The 23,306-nt window shown below is 34.0% G+C and overlaps 2 protein-coding genes across 3 annotated transcripts; one reads left to right on the top strand and one right to left on the bottom strand.

Annotated features, from left to right (window-relative positions):
* The first annotated feature begins 433 nt into the window (after positions 1-433).
* On the top strand, positions 434-8,281 carry LOC132064730 (protein EXECUTER 1, chloroplastic). 2 transcript variants are annotated; one of them, XM_059457825.1, is made up of 12 exons: positions 434-844; positions 1,333-1,449; positions 2,557-2,622; positions 3,007-3,113; positions 4,365-4,446; positions 5,137-5,835; positions 5,912-6,035; positions 6,197-6,366; positions 6,761-6,835; positions 6,992-7,084; positions 7,193-7,339; positions 7,885-8,281. In XM_059457825.1, exons 1-11 carry the CDS (start codon positions 470-472, stop codon positions 7,283-7,285), a joined length of 2,001 nt encoding a protein of 666 aa, XP_059313808.1. In that variant the 5' UTR covers positions 434-469; the 3' UTR covers positions 7,286-7,339; positions 7,885-8,281. The 2 variants fall into 2 exon arrangements, with proteins under 2 accessions (XP_059313808.1, XP_059313809.1); XM_059457826.1 differs by having other exon boundaries at positions 7,193-7,335.
* Positions 8,282-8,623: 342 nt separating this feature from the next.
* LOC132064731 (nicotinamidase 1-like) lies at positions 8,624-10,612 on the bottom strand. Its single transcript, XM_059457827.1, has 5 exons — positions 10,352-10,612; positions 10,061-10,244; positions 9,427-9,560; positions 9,114-9,299; positions 8,624-9,024 (listed from the first exon to the last, which is right to left on the bottom strand). Exons 1-5 carry the CDS (start codon positions 10,490-10,492, stop codon positions 8,932-8,934), a joined length of 738 nt encoding a protein of 245 aa, XP_059313810.1. The 5' UTR covers positions 10,493-10,612; the 3' UTR covers positions 8,624-8,931.
* Between the last annotated feature and the right edge of the window lie 12,694 nt (positions 10,613-23,306).

Here is a 23,306-nt window from a genome sequence, read left to right on the forward strand (position 1 = left end):
TTATAAAAGTTACATGACGTGATCACCTAGTTAGCGTGAAATTGGAACAACTAAGTTATGAACTCCTAAACTAGAATATAAAACCATTTCATGGTAAATATAGACAATTCAAAAAAACTTTGTAGAGAGAAATGAGAGAAAAGAAAAAATAAATAAAAAATATAGACAATTCAAAGCGTGGCCACAAATTAGACAACTGTAAAAAGATTTCACAATTTAGACATCTGAAGAAACAGCGGCAACCACCATAATGCTCCCTGAACTAACAAAGAAACATTATTAATAAAAAAGGTAAAAAGAAATTCAGTGGGTGGCAGTAGTGTGTATTCTTGCAATTGGCTTTGTCCTACGTCAACAAAAATCAACATCCTTATCCCCAATTCTTTTCTGTTCATCACACTCTGTTTTTTCGTTACCATTTTCATCTTCTTCTACAGCAAAAATTCCATATTTAAGAAACAAGGTTGTGATGGCGTCGATTGCTCCACCACCAACATTTGATATAAACCCTCACAAATTCAACTTCTCAAACCCTAAATTGACATCCCCATTGAAGCGCTCATCTCTTTCTACCTCTAGGGTTTCCGGTTCCACTTTCTGTTGCCGTTGCCGTAACGGTAACGGTGAGCCATCTTCTTCTTGGAGATGGGACGTGGCGTTTCAGGATGCTGTTAAGAATGCGATGAAGAAGTTAGATGATTATGTGAATGGCTCAAAAAGAGTGGGGATTGCTGAGAGGGATAGTAATCAAATAAGTGTTGATGTTGAAGAATGGGATTGGGAGAGATGGAAAACGCATTTCACTGAGGTTGAAGAGGAAGAACGTTTGGTTTCTGTTTTAAAGGTACTATCTTTTGTTTTCATTATTTTGCATGTTACTCCCTCCGTCCCAATTTAAGTGTTTTTGTTTGACTAGGCACGGGATATGTCTACACTAATTTTCCTTAAGAAAATAATAATTTATGACATATGAATCCAAGTAAAGCGAGGATTCATGAACCCAAACCCAACTGATTAAGGTGTAGATTGATGGATAATGGATGGGTTGACTGATTGATTGCTCATAGGGAATAGTTGAAAGTGCCATTGGAAGTCCTTTGTGAATCTAAAATGGTCCCTGAGGTGAATATCATCTCAGATAGGGTTCTTGGTAATTTACTGTGCATTTTTTGTCAGGTATTGCTTAGCTTGTAACATCCTGCCATATTATCTTCTTCTTGACTTGTTTGGACATGCTACAAGAGGCTATACTAGATCACAAACATAAACATTTATGCTATATCATAGTATTCTCTTATTGTTACTAATTTAATGGAGCTGTTATTTCACCAGTCACAGTTGACTCATGCTATTAGTAGGGAAGATTATGAAGATGCTGCTAGACTCAAGGTGGCCATTGCGGCTTCAGCTACTAAGGACATTGTTGGAAGAGTGATGTCTCATGTAAATGTAAGATTCCTACTGCTATTTTGGAACGATCAGTGATATCATCTTCCTTTGCCTTATGAAAATATATATGCATAACACATCAGTGTTATCAAAAGCGAAAAGCGCAAAAAAGCTCTTTGGTCAGTTGGGGCTTTAAGCGCAAAGCGCAAATAAAGTGTGGACTTTAATGAAAAAAGGCGCAATGGTGCAAAAATACAAATTTATATATGTTTAGTCAAGTCTAGTAATAATAAGCATGAATAACAAATATATGGACAAAGAAATTTCAAAAAAATACGATAAAGTGAAATATCAATTATCTAGTGTAACCTCTTCAAGAGAGGCTCATTGGCAAGGGAAAAGTATGTCTTAGAGCCTTGATGATGACACTAAAGCGCACATAAAGCGAGGCGAAGCGCTCAACATGTTTTGAGCCTCGCTTCAGGGCTTAAGCATGCCTTTGACAACACTGCAACATATAGAATGTGTGTGTGTGTGTGTTTTCCTTTGCCTTTTCAATTGTCTAGTCAGAGGTTATTAGTTTAACTTAAGTTAGACCTTACAATTGAGTTGAACACGTGACTGGGTGTTAGATGCTTTGGTTACTTAAAAGGAAGATCATCCATTGTGTCAAGCCTCATCATTAAACGGTGGTACGGACTGTGGTCTCTTATTTTCTAACTTAATATGTCTATGTAGCTTTCTTATCTTGCAATGAAATTTATTACCTCATCTAAAAAAATAAAAATAACTTTCTTTATCTTGACCTTTGAACATCACATACTTGAAATTGTAATGCAGCATAGCACTCGAGGTATAGCTAACGATAGACATTTGAGATTTAGGAATCCGCAGAGTTGAATTTCATTTAAACATAAAGAAAGGAAATAGGACTTCTTAATTTTTACTAAATGATGAGAATTTAGAATTAATAATTGAAAGTTGAGTCATTCATTGTTCACTCGAACAGTCAAATGTAAGTTTCGGGTTTGAGTCTTCAGTTTTTATTGAAAGGTCCTTCTGTGCCCCATGATCTTCTTGTTCTTGTTTGTCTTCTTGTTCATCTTACAATATTTTATTGATTTCTTCCACTGCATATTGATGCTCACCTTCTGGAGTCAACTGCAGAAAGCTGTAGAAGAAGAGCGCTACAGGGACGCAATATTTATGCGTGATTATGCTGGTACAGGATTGGTGAGTTAGTTGCAGGATACTGAGTTTTGGTGTCTTGTACTTGCAATTGCTTGCTTTCAGCATTTTATTGTGGGTATGGTCATATGTAGCTGTTTTGTTTGCTACAAAAAGCTGCTTTCGGTCTCTTTCTACAATGTTTTCATGTGCTCTACGCATTTGGGCTATTCATTCATATGAGGACGTCCTCTATATACTTCGTTCTTTTCAACAAGCAGTCTCTCTCTCTAGTATTTTGACTATTTTCTACCCCAACTTTCCTTTGGCTACCTCACTATGGATGTTGAGTTTGCTAGCAAAGTTTATTGAGGGCATGTAACTAATTTCATATATGTTGTGGCACATTGGTATTTCTAGTACGTAACATTCTTTGTTATGTTTATGTAGGTTGGATGGTGGGCTGGAATTTCAGAAGATGTTAATGATCCATATGGCCGCATTATTCGTATAAGTGCTGAGCATGGAAGATATGTGGCGAGAAGTTACAGTCCACGGTACACTTCTAGGTTTCTGTGCGGTTTTGTTTGAGTTTGCTATTAGCAGATTGAACTTGTAAAATCTCTTTCTTAAAAATATAGAAGAAAGGGGTCTGCGCACCAGTATTCGCTCATCTCTATGCTTTTTACCCCCTGGGATTAGCACATGATATCATCTATAGAAAATGGGCAAGGCCTGTGAACATTGCTTATAGGTCCTTTTTTTTTTTTTTTTTTTTTTGTGTGTGTGTGTGTGTGTGTGGGGGGGGGGGGGCAGTAAATAAGAAGTTCTATATAAAATAAACGGGGAAGATGATTTGTAAGTACAAAAGAAAAGTAAAGCCATATTGCTAGAATTAAAGACAAGTGTCTATATAATCTTTTCTTATGGTGTAACAGTAGTTCTATAGGAAATATAGACAAATATATGAACTTTTTGTAATATTTAGCTGGCAGGTAGTAGGAGAACACCTGATGTAAATCGTTTCTGGCTTATCTTTCTAGTGGCTTGTACTTTTTGTACCATCTTGGTACTATTATTAATAAAACCTTTACCATTTCAAAAAAAATAAAAAATAAATAAATAAATAAAAAAAAGAAAAAAAGAAACATGCCACAAATGATAAGTAGGATCTTACCTCAGTTAAACGAAAGGAAGTCTAGAAACTGAAAATCTGCAGGTCCTTCCATCAACTCTTTCTTACACCAATGAAAGAAGAGGCTCTTTAAGACAACTACTTTCCCTCTATGAACAGCTTCTTGTTCATCCTCAAACACCTATCATTTTTCTTCCCAGTTTGACCCAAATCACGACCTGACATAGTTCCCCAACCCTGGAACTTCTGTTTATCCTTATGCCTTGCCATATAAAAGAAGTAGTGGCTGAATTGATTCCATTGTAAGTCACTGTATCCTGGAAATCGCAACGTGCACCAAATATTTTGGCCCATTGTACAATGTACTAAAGATGATATGTGAATCTGTCTTCTCGACTTTCTTCCAGGTTGTGTGTATAATCTCTGCGGTTTATATTCTAATTGGTGCTATTTTGACGTTAAAGCTAGTCTTAAGTGTTGAGCATTTCCGAACTGAGTCTTGCAGGGTGTGGTTGCCTTTTGTGTTGTGCTTTATGTGCTAGCTAGTAACAACAGCTAGTGTGGGGGCATTTTTGCTGTTATTAATTGTATTTCCTTATTAAGTAAAAGTGAATAAGAGCCTTGATTGCCTTTGGGGTATGTTGTTTACTGGGTTCATGTGTTCTACTGACAGCCAGCTTGTTTCGGCTGTGGAAGGTGCCCCTCTCTTTGAAATATTTCTTACAGTGGATAATAAAGGCGAATACAGGCAACAGGTATCTTTCTAGTTCACGTACTTTCTTTTGACTTGTTGACATTTTCCACAGACGCTGTGTCTAGATACTGAGTGTCTCGGTTCAGGACCTGTTGGTCTCTCAAGATGGGACATTATGATCAAAGGATTAGAGTTAAATAGTCAAATTGTGATGAAACACTAATAATAGTGAGCTCGGGTGAAGCCCAAATAGCTCAAAATAGACATTGAGGATTCATATAGCTCGCCTCAACTATTTTTACAGGACATTGAGGTGTAGTTCTTTTCTTTTTTAGCTAACAGCATGTTACAATTTATGGATGAAGCGTGATGCAAGATTAGTAATAGACATGAATGTCACTATAGAATATTATTGTTCAGACATGATGATGTTGATGTGGTCCTGGGAAGAGAGGATGTGAACTATTCCCTATATGTAGGACTGCCTTTGCAAAGGTCATGAATGGTCTGGCAGCTTGCAAGATTTTTCTTATGTTGAAGATGTTGCACTTGATAAATAGAACTGAAAAAATATTTTGCACCTCCTTTCTGTTTTCCTGAAACAGAATGTCCTCATCTATGCACTTTTTGTAAGCATGCGAAAATATGAAGATACGAATTTAATTAAAGATGGTTTGAGTCCACTCTCTACAATAAAAGTCCTTTCCTTTAGATAATAACTAAAGCCTTTTCGTGATCCAAATGATTTCAGGCGGTTTACTTGAAGAGAAAGCCAGTTCAGCAAGATTTACCTATTACTTCTTCAAAGCTACCTGGTGCTACCAGTAACTTGGACATTCTTAGTCCCACTGAAAACAAAAGTGATATGTTTGATAAAATCTCAGATGCCGAGGAAGATAGTGAAGATAAGGATGATGATTTTGGCTTTCAGAATGCGTTGAGAGACATGATTCCAGGGGTACAGGTCAAGGTTTTAAAAGTGACAGCTCCAGGGAAGGTAGATAGAGATCTAATATCAAAGGTCATTGAGCAAATAATGGATGAGGAAGATGAAGAAAAGGACTATGATTTAGACAGTGTGGACGATGAAGATGAAATTAAGGTGGAAAGAGATGGAGAGCAGAATGTGATTGAATTGGATACAGACAACGGGGTTAGTGATGGTGAAGAGCAGAGCCAAATTGCGGTTAGGGTGGTTGTTGGTGGTCTTATGCAGAACACTTCGAGTGGTGCACAGCATAAAGACCTGCTTCGAGTACCGGCGAGGCTAGAGAAGAAGGGTCACCTGTCATTTACTTTCAGTATAGAGGAAGATGAGAACAGAAGCAATTCCTCTGGCAGTGGACAATCTCCCCCAAATAAAAAGTCTAGGCTCCAAGGTCAACGTAGCTTGGATAATGTGATGGTTGATCTTGCTAAGTACATTGGCAAGGGGAAAATACCTATGAAGGTCAGAACTCTTTTATCTTGTCATTCAAATTGCTTAGTTTATATTCTTCTCTTAATAGTTTTCCTGAAACATGCAGGTCCTTAAAGATATGGGGGAATTGATCAGCCTCACTCTTACTCAGGCACGGAATCGTCAGCCATTGTCAAAGTCAACCACCTTTAACCGCATTGAGGTTTCAGCATCTCGGGACCCACTAAATGGTGATCAATCTTCAATATGTTTCTCTCCTTTTGTTCTCTTGCTGTCTAGATTGCTGATTCTCCTTTTTCTAGTAAACATATGCTTGTTCAACCAGTGCATCATCCTTGTTTTTCGACCCACTCTTATTTTTAAGTCGTCAGTCATTTACGATTTTTATCAGGATTATATATTGGTGCTCATGGTCTCCACACTTCGGAAGTCATCCACCTTAGGCGAAGATTTGGTCAGTGGAAAGAAGACGGTAGCCCTAAGGAGTTGTCACGTTTAGAGTTTTACGAGTATGTTGAAGCTGTAAAATTAACTGGAGATTCTTATGTCCCAGCTGGTCAGGTAACTTCATTGAATCCAAAAGTTGCTCATATAATCTAACCTGCAGATCTGCTGGGGGTAGACTTGCGCTTTTTTACTTCTTAAATAAATTAGGATGTCTGAGATGTTCATTCTGGTTGGAGTGTAGAGATCTCTGTATCTGACTGGTAGAGACTAGGGAAAGAATGGATAAGCTGGAAATAAAAGTATACGTGATTTCTATGCCTAAGTCGAATAGGTATTTTGCTAATCCTTTCAGCAATGAAGGGTGAAAATCTACAGTGTCTAATATTCTGCATTTGTGCATCTGAGTACGTGTACTTGTAGAAATTTTTCTTGCCTTGCTATTCAAAATAGAGGGGGAGAGTGCGATGGAGTGGTGTGCGACCATTAATGCCGTTCTTTCTAATTCCAGATAGCATTCCGTGCAAGAATTGGAAAAAAATATCAACTTCCACATAAAGGGATTATTCCAGAAGAATTTGGTGTGGTAAGTGATTCGAGAGATTTTAGATTTTCTAATATTTTTTGCTATTATTTGTTTTGCCCATCTTTCTTTTTGGTGCATAAGTTCCACGGCTCTGGATTTTATGATGTGTCGGATTCTCTCTCACATAGGCTCATGTTATCTCTATTGCCAATGCAGATTGCTCGATACAAAGGACAAGGAAGGCTGGCAGAGCCTGGTTTTCGGAATCCCAGATGGGTTGATGGTGAACTGGTTATCCTAGATGGAAAGGTTTGAGCTCTCTATATAATGGCGCCCTTTGTCTTCTGATTTGTTGTCTCTTTATAACCTAAATTTCATTTTTCTTAACTTATTTATTTCCCCTGTTGAATTATGCAGTACATTAAAGGAGGGCCTGTTGTGGGTTTTGCCTACTGGGACCCTGAATATCATTTCTTAGTGTTCTTCCATCGGCTTAGGCTGCATGAGTGAACATCTCTGTACATACAATTTGTGGCTGTTTGTTCCTGATTCAGTTCTTTGTAGGTATGCTCTCACACTTGTACTTCTCAAATTGGCTCTAATTTAACACACATGAATCTCGTCGTTAAAAAAAAAAATTGGATGCTGTAGCTATTGCTACAGACATGCAAGAAGTATATCGTTGCAGTTCAAAAAACAAGGAGATCTTGGATTACTTTGACAGAGATCTATTTTTTTTCCTAAGATTTATCAGATAGTTCACATTTAAGTTATAAAAAAAATGTTAGATGGTCAAATATCATTTATTTAACATTCTCTTCAAGCATTCATGTATTGTATAGATACAACCTTAATTTCATACCTGTCTTCCGTACCCATGCACCCGTCCAGCATCTTATCCTTATCCCTTTTCTAAATATAAATAAAAGATTTGGAAAATATGACACCACATTGGACACCGGTGTCCTGCATCAAGGAGTATTTGTCTTCCCATTTTTGTTACATGGAAAAGGAGGGGCTGATAAATTACGTAGCTGTTACTTGTATGATTAATCCTATCTCACTGATCTCTAATCTGATAAGATGCTTGCTTCTCTGTTCCTTTGCAGTCAATGTGATATCTATTACCACGAAACTTGTCGGTTTGAGCTGAAGAGAAGACTCAAGATTTCAGTTGAATATGAAGTCCTGGGCAACTGACTGTTTTACTGGCCAGCATTTAGAATTTCACATTGTATGGAACTAACAGCAATTTTGAGTTGATAGTCCCCAAATTTTCTCTGGTAATCCAAATGTTCAGGCCTACAGCGATTTCGTGGGCACTTAGTTGTACATATGCCCTTATGTTATTATTCTTTTCAGCTCTTTTTGTATTATTCTTTTTCTCCCCTCTGGTGGACATTGTGTACTGTTTTGTCGCTATCACCTCTAAAAGCTTCAAAAATTTATTTTATCTAGTAGAATCTGAAGATATAATGGCAAACGTCTTGTGTTCTGTTGCCATGATCTTTGGCTCTTGAATTATCTGCTGAACTGTAGCTTTTATGATTTCATGCACTTTGGATAGGAATTGTTATTTTTTTTTCCGGTAGAAAGAATGTTCTTGCGATCAGCTGGATACTTTTGTGGCTTGTATAACGAGGACATGAATAATTATGCCTCGTTGACAAACACAGGCAGATAATGGCACCAATTGATTACAAAAAGTACTAGATACTACCACATCTCGCACTAGTCTGAAACTTCAGACGCGAAGTTTCTGTTCAATGTTCTAGTCTGCAATGGTTTTGTTCAATATGAAGTCCAGTAAGATCAACAAACTTTCTGGCAATGATGCGTCGTTAAATCTACATGAAATTTGTCTCAGCCGTTACTATTTCATTAAGGCAATTCATGGACACAGCATACAATACCCATAACGTGCATCCGTAATTAGACAGAGTACAGGTTATACTTGGTATTCTTGAGTTGATCTACCAGGAAGAGCGCATCCAGACTTATTATTTTCAGATCTACATACATGCATATCAAATTACAGTAATATGGTGATTTTAAGTAAACCACCGGAGCACACAAACCATCAGCATCTGCTGCATGTTTACTTAAACTGCAGCCTTTTCAATATCATCAGAGGCCAAAGAAATGATTGCAATATATTATGGTTTCTTGAAGCTGTTGAAGGAAACTTCTCTAGCTATTTTCGCACCCCTTCCCTTGGCCATATAAAGTCCTACATGATGCATTAGCTCCTGCATGGCTCAAACATTAAATCGATCAATTGAAAAAATGAGTTAGTAATCAGGATAACAGCAAATATTTTGACTTTTTTGTAAATTACCTGAGGATGTGGAGAGATATCTTTGGTGTTCCTTGCCATGGAGGCAGGAAAATCGAAGGTGGCACATGCCTGAGAGTAAACTACTACTTCCACCAAAGGATTGAGGAAACCGCGGTTCTTAGCCGATAATGTAGAGCAAACGAAGTCCAGGACACAAATGTCTGTGCATACCCCTACCACCAACAACTTAATCCAAATAAAAAGTCAGTCGATATTCTTTAACCATATGAACATGAATATGTGATATGGACTTGTAATGACTATCCAGTAGGAATATATTCAGAGTCTTGAAGAATCAAGAGAGTGTGCATACAATTTGAATTTTGTTGTTCTTCACCCAATCGACAAATACATTAGAGCCATCCTCCTCGAAAGAGCCAATATAACCATCATAGCAATCTTTGCGCCTGATTGTCACATTTGGTTCTTTCTCCATCCATCTAAGTGCTGTGAAGTTCATCCATCAATTTCTTTATCTTAAGATATGGTTAATAATCTAACAATTCAATAAAAAAGTTGTGCCAAATGCACATACATATGAACATTGTTCCTGATATTTGGTAAGATGGCGCACAAAATAAAAACTTATCCTCCCCCTGGATCAAACTATTCAATCACTCTGAATCATCAGTAAGTCAATTGCACAAGAGGTTCACCATTAATTTTGCTAATATAGGCATGTATTACTTTAAGATGAAAGTTATTGCAAATTGTAGTATTTTTTGGACATGAACTTTTCTACATCTTATTTTGGTAGATCAGTTTGGAGCAACTAACATATTGGACAGGGAGCACTATGCTAGTCCTTAGGTATTCCCTATTGGAAATTGAAGTTGTAGCTTAATAGTTGCAACTCTACTCAACACTACATAAGTCCAAAGTTCAAAAACAATCAAAGGCTCTCCTAAAAAAAGAAATTTAATTCCAAGCAAGTATTCAGGAAGTACCAGGAACCAAGTTGGATTCATCAGTGCCAGTGATGCAGTGAGAAGGATAAGGGTGTTCAAGTTTATCAGGATGGTGTGAATCAAGAAAGGCAAGAACTGGCAAATTCTTGTCACAGAACACTCTAGCAAGCCTTGCTGATTCATCTATCATTTCAGTGATCTGCCTGTTTGCCTCTCTTGGTGCCTATAATTTACAAGAAAATCCAATTAATTAAATCAATAATTGTGTGATTAAGTAGCTAGCTAAAACAAGAGACATGAGGGGTAAAATAGAGAACTAAGTTTATGTACCAGATTTCCAGCACCAACAGTGCAAAATCCATTGATGATGTCCACAAGAACAAGACCGGCCTTAACATCTTCAGTGATGACCACTGATTCCTCCTCTATGGGAATTTCATTCTTCAAAATGTCTACTGCTTTTAGTACCATCTTTCTTCCTGCCAATTTTCTTATGGTATGAAATGGTGATAGGCTGATATTTATTAGAACAATAATTGATTTTCTGTGACTAGTCCAATTACCATGTCCCACGACTATGCAGATACTTTATTCAAGTAGACTAACTATTCCTCTATAAGCCGACTTAATTTTTTAAGGATAAGTTCTGCTTTTGCATTTAACGGAATATCTAAATGAATATATTTCAACTTATTCAATATTCCATTGACACGTGTCCACGTCGAATATGTTCAATATTGTTATGAAATGAATACGGATAGAGCGAAATGATTGTCTATGGAGTTAAACTTCTTAAATTTTAAACGTGAATTTGACCCTATAGAAAAATATTTAAGTTTTCTGAAAACTACAAAAAAGAACTATAACTCATAATAATTAACTCAAAATATTCAAAAGACATAAATAAATTAAATTCAAAGAAAAATTTGTTTGTTTCTTGAAATTCAAAAATATCGAAATATAAATTGGAACAAAAGAAGTATATAAGATCTACATAATTAAATCAACTAATTAATGGCCTAGTCGATTAGGAAATACTTCATGCAATAAACTCAAACCAAGTGTGTGGGATATCATATTGGGGTAGTATTTGCTAGAAATCGTGTGACAAAAGGAACCGGCAAGTGAGACCTTTATAATTTGATTACTTGCGAAAACTTCAAGGGCCATCAAGATTAATGAAGTGGGAATAAAGATATCTTGATAACAAAACAGTACTGGAGAATGAGGTCAGAAATGTACATCATTAACTTTTCAGTGCTGAAATCAAATTTAATTAACTCTTTTTATTTGTATGTAATTTAGAAGGAGGTCAATATATCAACTAAGTAGTGTTGCAAGGTTCATCCAACAACTTCTGTATCACAAGCGATGGTAAATTATCAAACAATCAGTACAAAGGACAAAAAAAATGTGCCAAATGCACACATGAATATACTTCAGGAAGTATAATATTACTAATTTACTATTAAAAAAAAAGGGTGTCATATGTGTAGCATAATACGCTCATTAATTAGTTGGAGAGACAACTTGTTGCTTTCTTTCAAGTATTACTAAGTACGTTTATAGTATTTCAAACATTCGGTCGATTTTTAATATGTTAAGATTTTTAAAAAAAAAAAATCTATTTTTTAAATTGCAACCAAATAACAGTTACAATAAAATTCAAAAAAAGATTTTTTTAGAGATCTTAATTATTTTTTAAAACCAAATAACAGTTACAATAAAATCTAAATGAAGACCTACAAAAAAGTACTGTAGTATAAAACAAAATTGTCAGTACAATAAATTTGCTTTTCAATACAGTGGCACCAAATAGAGACATGTACGGCCGCATGGAAATGATATTTTCCAGAATTGGTTTTGTGGGGTGTTGTCCTAGTGATTGATGAAAAAGTATTTTCAGAATAAATCCAAACCGGTTTAAGTGTTTTTTAATTCTCTTCATGGAAACAAAAGAAATGACTTTGGCTTTACCCCTGCTCAAAGAATTCTCCTGAAAATAATTTATAAAATTCACTTGGCAAATGGCAATATTTTGTCGGAGATATAGAAATTGCATATATCTATACTATATTAAAAAAAGGGCCTTAAATATTGATCAACTTTTTTATCCTTCATTAAAATTCTTCACAAGTAGTAGCAAAATTGTCATTTACTATTTTCCTCAAATTATTATTTAATTATCTTTATAATATTTCACGTATTTTAAATTTTGAAAAAGTATATATATATATATATATATTTAAAAATACCATTATTTTTGGTGTCATTTTTCACTTTGGCAAATATTTTTTGCCAAAATCCACTAAAATTGGGTTATTAAATTTTTCTTTATTTGAAGCATGTATAAGTCCTAATATGTAGGACTTAAAATTAATAGTTTACCTTATACAAATCTTTTCTTATAAAATTTGATATTTCGCACAAATTACAGCATCATATATATTCGTTGTTTCAATGCAAAAAACATCGTTAGCAATAAATATTGCTTCCATTCCCAATTTTCCAAAGTGGCAGATAATGGAACTAAAAATAGCTTTTGGACTCAAATTGTGCTTTGCATACTACCGCCTTCTAGCGTAATTCGTATTCATCCTTTCCTAGGTTAGATAGTTTTTCTCCAATTTTTGAATCCTATTAGGGGTAGTGTCTATCATATTCTAGCACTAATTTCTTGGAGGAGCACACGTCTTGTCCAAGTCTAGAATTATTGTAGGAAATAAAATTTAAAATTTCATTATTTACATTCATGAACAATAGTCCTACTAAACTAAGAAGATTGCTATTGCTTACGAATTGATGCAGTACTGCTCCTTATTAGTTGTTGTTTTCTACTCTTCATCACTGTTTAATGTGAATGTATTATTTATTTCAACAGAAACTTTTATCTGACAACATGGAGGTCGAGTTGGAGTTCAGAAAAATTTGTGAATACACCGAATAGAGAATCTTTTGCTAAAATATATTTTCCTCATTCATTGTGAGATAAAGAATCATCATATATTCTTCATCTAACGTCCACATCGGGTGATTTCGCTACTTTCAGGAAGTTTATATTACATAATTTCTTTAAATTATTTATGTGTTTATTTCAAAACGTGGTTTTATATATGTCAAGACTGAAGCTATTTTGGTTGATCAATATCTGGATTGAAGGTATGCACTATTTTGATTTATGCTTTTGTGCATATGTCTTCATGATTTTTTTTTTTTTTGGTTAAATGTATGTTCTCTCAAGATATTAGACGACATTATTATGTAGTTTAAGCAACAACCATGTTGAATATCAATCTTTTTTCCGGTATATGAATTTATTTTTCCTCATCATTAGTAAAGTTTTTCTAAGATATGACATGTCATTAGATTGCATACCTTCACTGAGTTATGAAATTAGAATAACCTGATTTGTTCGATTTACATGAATATTTTAAATTACTTTTTCTTATTCAATAAGATATATAGTATGAATTTATATATATTTTACTCCCAAGAAATAATATAATGTTAAATCCTTCCTTATTTGAACTATGTGGAAAGTCATAATATATAGAACTTTAACAACAATTAAAATCCTACCTTATATAAATCATTTAATTATTTGAATAAAACAACATAAGTACAGATCTTTCCATGTTAAAAATAAATTCTACACCGACACAATTCTCGTTTAATTTTTCCTAATATCTAGGTGTTTTAACCAAATCAACTAAGTTTGAGCATTAAATCCTTTCTTATTTTTCTAATATTTAAGACTTCAAAATCAACTAGGTTTTATGCACGGAATTCTTCCTTATATAAATTATGTAATATAACATATTTGTAAAAGGTAAATAAGCATAGAACACATTATTTTGTAGAGGTCAAATTTTGATCACTTTCCATTTATTTTAGGCTTAGGGCTTTTTTTCTCTCTACAAATAATAGCACATGAATATCACATTATTTTGTAAAGTCCATGTTTGTGAATAACTATAAATAAAAAAATATGAGAAATGTTTTTAACCTTATATTTACAAAAATATTATGATTTTACTTTGAACACAATTTAATCTAATTATAGTTATAAAGAGATATTACATAAGATGCATCAAATGTAACATTTGGGTCACTGTAATAACAATATTTTGCCATTTAAATAAATGTTGCATCTAATTTGACGTTCGTTGCTATTTTAGATAATCTGTTCTATTTATATAGAATTTTCAATTTATTGACACGTACAACTCACGTATGCTGAAACTAGTAAATCTAAAGATGTTGTACTACTCAATAACAAAGAAAAAAGGTGGAAGAGAGAAAAATGTTGAAGGAAATGCTAAATAAGTTGCGCCCATAAGTCCACATGTCAATTTATAATACGCCTTAGAATAAAACTTTTTGTACCTCCCTCTCTCATCCTCAACACACCTATATATATATATATACTGAGCAAGCATTGAGCACGAAAAACAAAAAGCCTAGGAAAGAGGGAGTGTAGGTTGATGGAGAGTGTGTGTATAGTCTGTTATTTCCGTTTTTGAGGGTTTTTCAACTTTTTGCTCTCTCCTATTGTGTCTTTTGAGATTTCGTAGCTTTTTGCGCTCTCGTATAGTTCTTTTATTTTTCCTTGAAGAGTGATTTTGAGGTTTATCACCTTTTTGTGCTCTTTATGGTGTCTTTTCAATATTATGGTAATAAAAATGTGCATTGATGAAAAGAAGGAGATTGGAAAAGGTTCTTCGTATAGTGTACCAAGGAGTCATTAAAGGAATATTCGGACATGGTGAGTACCGAAATGGCAAAAGAGTTCATGTTAAAGTGGATATTCATTCTTGCTATAAGTTTGGTAAACCTGATGACAGTTACATACAATGAAAGGTAAACCCCAATGTTGATCGTATTTTTATATTTATTTATCAATAGACATCTTAACTACAATGTTGTTTCTTTCTTCTAATTTTCAGGTTGAGATTCAACGTATCTCTAACGTTATATCTATTGTTTCTAGGTCAATATTTTTACAAGATAAAAAACATTTAAGACACAACAAATATCTAATAGTAATATTATTATTTATATTAGAAAGGGTTAAATCATGTTATTTAGATGTTAGCTATGTGTTTGTGATACATTCACTTGGATCTAATTATAAGAAACTTTATTTACTAATATGAATATTCTGAGAACATTCAATTAAAGGTACATGCAAACCTCCATGGTGTTAAATGGTAATCCAGATGCAATACTGCTTAGCCAAGGGCCACTATATGAGCATGGAAACTCCCGAGGAATTTTAGCTACCTTCATTTGTGTTTTTCGCTCACAAATTTTTTAAAAAATGACCATCTTTCATTCCAATCTTCTTTTGTAAAGATTCAGTATTTTTTTCTACAAACTTCAGTATTTTCTAATTTGGCGTGCCATGATACACTACACCTAGAGAGCTAGGAACTGGAGACTGTTTTGAGGAGTAATTGTAAATAGTGAGTTAGTAGTAACACAGATAAAGAAGGAAGCTGTAGAGAGAATTAGCACACTGAAAATGTCTAGAAAGATACATAGATGTAGAGGTCTATTGCAACTTTTACTGTATAACTGGTCTGATTTGGGGTCTGGATTTCACAAACACCCTTTCTAGAAGGTGATTTTGGAACTAGGTGCCCTTTAATTTGTTATTCTTTTTTGTCATGAGTGGTAATATTCATAGTTGTTACAGAGTACTAAAAAAATGAAATGGGCATGGCATAGTGCAATGCATAGTGACCCAACAGAGTAGAATGGACAGAGAATTTCATATAGCTTGACCCTTAAAACTCCAAATAGCGCGGTTAACTATTTTAGCTATATTATTATCAGTCTTTGGCTCCTAGCTACTTCACACATATTTTTCTATTTTTTAGTGTTCTAAAGTAGAAGTAAGTTTAGATTCAAGAATAACTCTAAGTAGGCGTTTGGCCATGCGGTGTGAAATCATGATTTCATATTATAATCTTAAATCAGTGTTTGTTTATGTAATTTGCACAAAATTTCAACTTCAACTTTCTATCATGATTTGAAATCCCAAATCATCCAAAAAGGCTTGATTTGAGATTCCAAATCATGATTTCAAAATTTTTAAATATAAAATTTGACCCATAAGTTTATATTTTGTAAAAAAAAAAAAATAATTAAAAACCCATAAGTTGATAGATGTAAATACCTGCCATTTATATCAAATATTAAGAGATATGCAAGTTGGTAGTATATTTATAACAAATTTACTCTTGCCATCCATTTACCAACAGCATTTACTTATACAACTCATGTTCAATATATCTTTTTATTGAACTAAAGTACGATCACTTGATGTTGTATTTTTTAGAAAAGTCTTCTAGTAGTGTATTAATTTTGTTATGAAATATGATTTGCTCATTTGGTAAGATTGTATAAGAATTGAGAAAGTTTTGATGATTTTCACAACTTGTGAGATTTTTATGTCTATGAGAAAAAATACGATTTAAGAAATTCAAACTGCATGTCCAAAAAAAACTTCAAATCATCATCATAATTTAAATCACTGATCTCATATCATGATTTCAAAGAATTTCCAAACGGCTCCTAAAACATAATCAAAAGTAAATGGGTTAAACCTTTTCCTGAAATATTTGACGTAGAGATTTCCATTATGTCAACATTTAATTGGTTTCAAAGCTAGCCGGTATATATAGTTGGAGCTCCATTAAATTCAAGGGCAAATTCGAGCCTCGTTACCAACAATATGATATCCGCATTTTGATAGTGAAGCGATGGTAAATTTATAAAACATTGTTGAATGTGTTAGACCAGTAAATTTGGATACCCTTTTTATTAATGTCAAGCAAGCATTGGAAAAACTTGAGAGCAGCAATTCTTATTTTGATATTATTGTGAAGATTGTAAAGCGCTCATGTATGACTTTACATATATATATTTGTCTTTTGTTGAACGGTCATCGAATCAGTGCGTCCACATGTTACCTAGGGTTTTGTAGGTTCTATGTGTGATGCTAGGGAGTGGATTGAGCATCCGCATCTTTGATTCATGATGTACTCATTAACCATTTGAATAACAATTAAGCTAATTGCTTCTCTTAAATAAATTAAAAAAAAAAAAGTCAACATGACTATTAAATACCTTATGAAAATGACTTGTATTTTTTTACCATTAAGGACAACAAATAACCATATACGTTACTAGGTAGTACTTTTTTTTTCTTTCTAATTTAGGCTTTTCTTCCATATAGAGAACTATAGTTGGAAACATAAATCAATTTTAGTTTTGAATTTCTAAAGTGACAATTATTAGGATAACATTTTTGAGCTAAAGTGATAGTAGTAACTAATATGGGGCTGTAGGAGTAGCGAACAACTCACTTATTTTATTCACCTCAATTATTTTCTTTAAAGAGGGAGTATTAAAAAATCAACTTTCAAATGGAAGCTACATTTTCGTAAAATAGTGTATGTTTTCGCGTGTATTTGTTGCCAACAAATACATGAGAACAAGGTAAAAAAAAAAAAAAAAAAAGATCCTTGATTTTAGCCATTGGAGCCAATATAATTGAATTTTTGGAATGTGACAGTTGATTTTTTTTTTAATGTAATCGAAATCTAATAATGACATTAGTTAAATAGACATTTTACTAAATTACCCTATGTCTTTACCTAAACTTTAAAGATTGAAATAGTGAGTGTTGAGATTTAGAACTATCTAAAAGAAGGGTAACTTTGAGAGGATTTAATTAATAAACTATTGGTCTTTGAACAACTCACTTATTTTGGACCAAAGAAAAAGTCTCAAAACCTCAATTATTTTCCATTTGTAATTTAGAAAAATTAATTAGCTACTAAATATAATTAAATAAAAGTGGGAGTATTAATTAGAAGAAATGGTAAATAGTCAAATAGGAGATCTAATATTGGAAGGTAAAAGGAATACTGATAGAAGATAAAAAGTTCCTTAATAGGGCTTTCTAACTGCACTCCTGAATTAATGTAACGGTACGACATTGAGGACCAAAAGAACAGAATCAAAGCCATGAGCACGACTGCTGGAATATGCAGCCCAGTTTTCAACTCACGTAAGTTATTTTTTGTTGGAATAATCACCAAGTGACGTGATATAATTGATGAGATCTCTTCGCCCTTAATCAGAGTTTAGATGTCTTGAATTTGTGAAATTCCTTATGTGGCACAAAGACATAATTAGTCGGGACAGTGGGTACTAAATATCGAATGGTTAGTTTTTTTTTTGGAATATGCTTGGTCCCTTCAGGTTTTGCTGTGACCTTTTCTTTTCTCTTTTATCCTGCATTAGTCTTGTTCTATTATTTCAATTTTGTTAGTTATTATGTACATAGCACTACTATGACCTGATTCTTTTTTTTGGTTAAAGTTCCGAGTCACGTTTTTATTTCTCTGTTGTTGCGCAAAGCACTATGAAGAAGGAGGGACACCTTCTTGAACAAGACGATAACCTGCAAATCAGGTTATAGGTCATTTTGGTCTAATACAATGTAGTGTTAACCACCAAAAATACAAAATATTAGTGGCAATAAAGCTGATAGTTCAAAGTGGTTCAATGACGGATAAAAACTTAATTACCTCTGCTGGATGTTTATACCAAATCAATGAATGCATGATATGTATTGGAACATACATATATAACTATCACTTAACTATGGTAATTACTGTAGATATATATTCTCGCTTTATTAAGTCACTAAACTATGATAAATTGCACTGGTTTGGTATAAATAGTGCTGGATAAGTGTTTACAGTTCAAAGACCAACACACTTGCCCTTCTCTTCTTGACCTGAGATCCAGGTAACAGGACGCACCTCTGGTGTACCAGTTATCGTGCCCACGGTAAACGCTGTGTAGCTAAGTGCGGAGCGGATAACTGCCGAAAGCATCTAAGTAGTAAGCCCGGTCATCTATCCAGATTTAAAAGGCCTTTAACTTGTCTTGACAGAGTGGTAAAGAGAGTGTATATGTACACATACTCCACTAATGCATGCATATTGAACCATCACTATTAATTTTACAAAAAGAAGTGGTGGTTTGATCCATCTTAACAAAGAGATGTTAACATCACAGTGTTCAAAGAGACAACATATATCCTTTCAGTTATCTTCATTATTTGTATTTCTTTTTAACTGCAATCTCAATAACTGAGTGATGGTGAAAGTGATAAGCGAGTTAGATCTTAGTCTGGAAGGCCTCTCACTTCTAGATCCTAGTTTAGAATCCATATCATACATTTGAATTATACTTCTCTGCTATTTTTCACTACTAAATAAAAAATAAAAAATAAAAATTAAGTAACACATAATTCAGATTGAGGAACATGCATGTCTATAATCTTCGTAGGTACAATCTACAAACTCTAATGCCCAAACTGTACATTTGTGGTGCACCATGTCCTGATGTCCTCGTACAAAAGAAAAGATTATTATTTTGTAATTAAGATGATCTTAAACTCTTGTCTTTAGATTCTTAGGTGATTGATGACTCGAGGGGGAAAAGGTTGTGATATTTTACATATAAACTCCTTGTAATGTATTTACTAGATTATGTTTTCAGTGTCCAAGTAATTTTTGTATTTTGATTCAAGGCTTGTGCTAAAGATTCTTTTTAACTACTTGCTTACCATTGATCCAAGCTAGCCATTTGAGATGGGGACTGTGGGCGGAAAATAAGTTTATAAGAAGCATTGCATCTTGCTAGTCTTTACCATTTCTTTAATCATTTGATCCTTTAAATTTTTTTTGCATATTGATTTCATTAATTAATAGCAGTCGACTTAAATAAGATTTGATGGATTGGGGTGGGGTTGGTTTTATTTCTAGGTAAATTAATTCAACTCTAATGCAGGGGATAGACAAGAGAAGGATAGTTTTGAAGATATATTTGAAGCCATGAACCGATGTAGCAAAGTTATTGTTCCAGCAGACTCTGTAATGGCTATTCTCTTAGCATTACCTGTCAAGTCGCTTTTGCGTTTTAAAAGCGTATGTTGGTCCTGGCGTGACTTAATCCTCTCCCGCCGCTTCATCAACATGCATCAGGATCGAGCCAAGCTTAATATGTTTCTACGAAAGTGACGATGACAGTGGGATAAGATCATATAACAGCGTCTCAGTGTCCGAAGATGGAATTATTACCGATTTACTTTTACCTCCTCCTACTCTTCCTAAAAGATCTAACATTTATGTGGCAGCCGTTTGTAGAGGGATGGTATGCTTGGTGCCCTCTATCAGCGGTGGTGTGGAACATTGCTACAAGGGAGTTCAGGATTTTCCATGGCATTGGAGGATCAGGCATAAAGAATGTTACGCGCATTTATTGCGATATAGTACAAGTTGGTTAGGGTCATTATCTACTCTAACAATACCGCGTCTATTAAAATCACCACGTGGAATGATGATGGTCTTAGTATCCCCGCAAAGATAATGGAGACGGATTTTCCGTATAAGATCACCCAATATGGGCGTTGTTTGAATGCAAACGAAGCTGTTCATTGGTTAGAGCATAAAATCGGAGGAGGACCGAATATTGTAATTGCCTTCGATATGGTCGAGGACAAATTTCTAGAGATATCTACACCATTTAATGATGAAAAACCAGGGGAGTATAAACGGTACCACCGGAAGCTTGCACTATTGAATGAAAGTACACTAGCTAATTTTGGTACCTCATATTCTTGGACAGGTTATCTGTCATCTCAAGTTTGGGCTCTCAGTGACTATGGAGGTGCTTCAGAAAGTTTGGGTTAAGCAATACACATTCGAAGCATATTTCAACCTGCATCCGATCGGTTTTTGGTTTAATGGTGAATTGGTTTTCGCTAGAACGGACGGCGCACCAGTAAGAATGGGTTTGTACGGTGCCCGCACCAATCAAATTAAAGATTTTCCAGTTGATATTGACTGTCACTTCTACTACTCGTCAATCATCTATTACAAGGAGAGCCTTGTTCCACTTCCCCACATGGAGACGACAAACAACATCTGTTCTAATAAATATTGCCCTTTTCACGATGCGGAGAGACTTGCCAGTAATTACAAGTAAATTTCTCAAACGGTCACTCAACTATGTGGAAGTATTTAGTAAAGTCACTTAACTTAGTTTGGGTATCGATAAAGTCACTCAACTATGTGGAATTATTTAGTAAAGTTACTTAAGTTATTTTTTGTATTAATAAAGTCATTCATCTTTTGGATTTTCTCTTACAAAGTACTTTAGTTGGGGAATCAACTACCAACTTGGTGACAGTGCCACAGTTCAAACTAGAAAACCATACAAACTATTATGAAGTGTTTTGGACAGCCTATTCATGGGGTATTCATGCATTTAACTTCTTTAGTAGTCAATCTAAGCAGGTTAGTCCTCCAGTACACAGATAACAACCTTGATCATTCAGCTAGTGATACTAGCTAGCGCACCAAATTCATCATATTTTTGTATCATTGTATGCTCTGCACTGAAGTACATCCCTTGGAAGGATAATCATAGAACTCTGTTTCATTAATATAAGTGACTGCCAAAAGGAACATGGGTCTCAACACTATGTTTGGTCCAAGGAAAGGAAGGGAAGGGAAACACATCAATTTATTCACCACCTTTAGCTTGTATGCTCATGGCATCGTGGGGCCAAAGCACCCTGGTCACTCTTATTTTGATATTTTTTTATATAGTGCGGGATCCATGTCTAAATGATATTGTATTATTTAGTATGGGGTGCAGACTCCAGATCAACATGGCATAAATATCAGCTTATTTTGCCATGTTAGATTTTTTTGATGACTGGAAGTGACAAATCCAACTAGAGTGACTATATTGATACAAAACTAAGTTAAGTGACTTTACTAAATAATTCTACATAGTTGAGTGACTTTATTGATACAAAATTAAGTTAAGTGACTTTTTCTAAATAATTCCACGTAGTTGAGTGACCGTTTGAGAAATTTACTCTAGTGATTAGCCATTGTTGCCGTAGGGATAATTAAGTTGTTGGTGAATTTCAATATTCAATTAACTTGTTACTATGAACGTGTCTTGTAGGTTATCCCCTACCGAATATTAGGTAATCTTATTTATAGTTACGTTACATATGTTCCTATTTATTGTCATTACAAATAAGAGTATTAAAGTATTGAAAATTGTTACTAGACAAAATAAAAGAATATATGAGTCATCTTTTGGCTCAAGAACTCAAATTCTGATTATACTATAAAGTGATTTGGTCTTGATTTATCGATATAAGATTTTATAGTTTTGCAAATAATACCTGGATGCCCTGACTTCCCGATACCATCTCGAATATGCTACCATATTTTAGTACATGTCTATTTGAGGTGAAGACTCCTGGAGTCATTTGATTTATGTTGACATCTTTGTGGAGAAAGGATATTTGGTTGTCGACGAACCTAAATTAAAGTGGTGGAGAGGGTTGACCTTCCAAATGCATACTCGATGATATGGAACTTTGATATTCCTAAGTTATCATATATGAGTTCTTTTTTCCAAATTATAAGTGAGTTTAATTATGGTTTTTTTTTTTTTTTTTTTTTGGTAGAACACTTCTTGAGTTACTATACTTTTAAGAATGCTGAGTTTAAGTTTTGTACATTGAATTGAAGATATAATTTAACTCTTCAAAACTATAAAAGTCAGACAAAATTTCAATAAAACAAAGCTAAGCAAAAGAAAAGGAATAAGTATTTCGGGATAAAATAGTTCTGTAAAACATGAAATTGCAATTTTATCTAATCTAAAATCACAATGTTAAATTGGAAAAGAAGAAACTAAAGTAAAAATTAGGACTGTTAAATTGTAATACTATGATATTTCTACAACTTTGTCTGCGATCTTTATGTTTTCGTTAACTAAACATTTTTATGTTCCCATGGAGATTTGAAGAGTATGAATATATGGCCGAAAACATAATTAATTTCATTCCTAAACTAATATTACTATCTTTTGTTGTCTGGTGTTATAATGTCCAGTCGATTAGTAAAGCATTACAACAAATTATTACCGTTTGATTCATGTAAAACCATTCTTTTAAGACGATTAACATATTTAAATTTATACCTGTTCTGAAAAAAGAAATCCTTTTGTATCATTCTAATTGTCTACTTTATTATTTTAATTTTTAAAAAAGAATAGTTGCAAGACAGTAAAAGACAGAACAACGCGTGAATTTGTAAGTTCAAACAATCAGAAAACCCAAATTTTGAGTCTCTTATCAGCAATAACAACCTTATGGCATGGGAATTAA

This window comes from Lycium ferocissimum, chromosome 7 (genome assembly GCF_029784015.1).
Source record: "Lycium ferocissimum isolate CSIRO_LF1 chromosome 7, AGI_CSIRO_Lferr_CH_V1, whole genome shotgun sequence".
Classification (NCBI taxonomy): Eukaryota; Viridiplantae; Streptophyta; class Magnoliopsida; order Solanales; family Solanaceae; genus Lycium; species Lycium ferocissimum.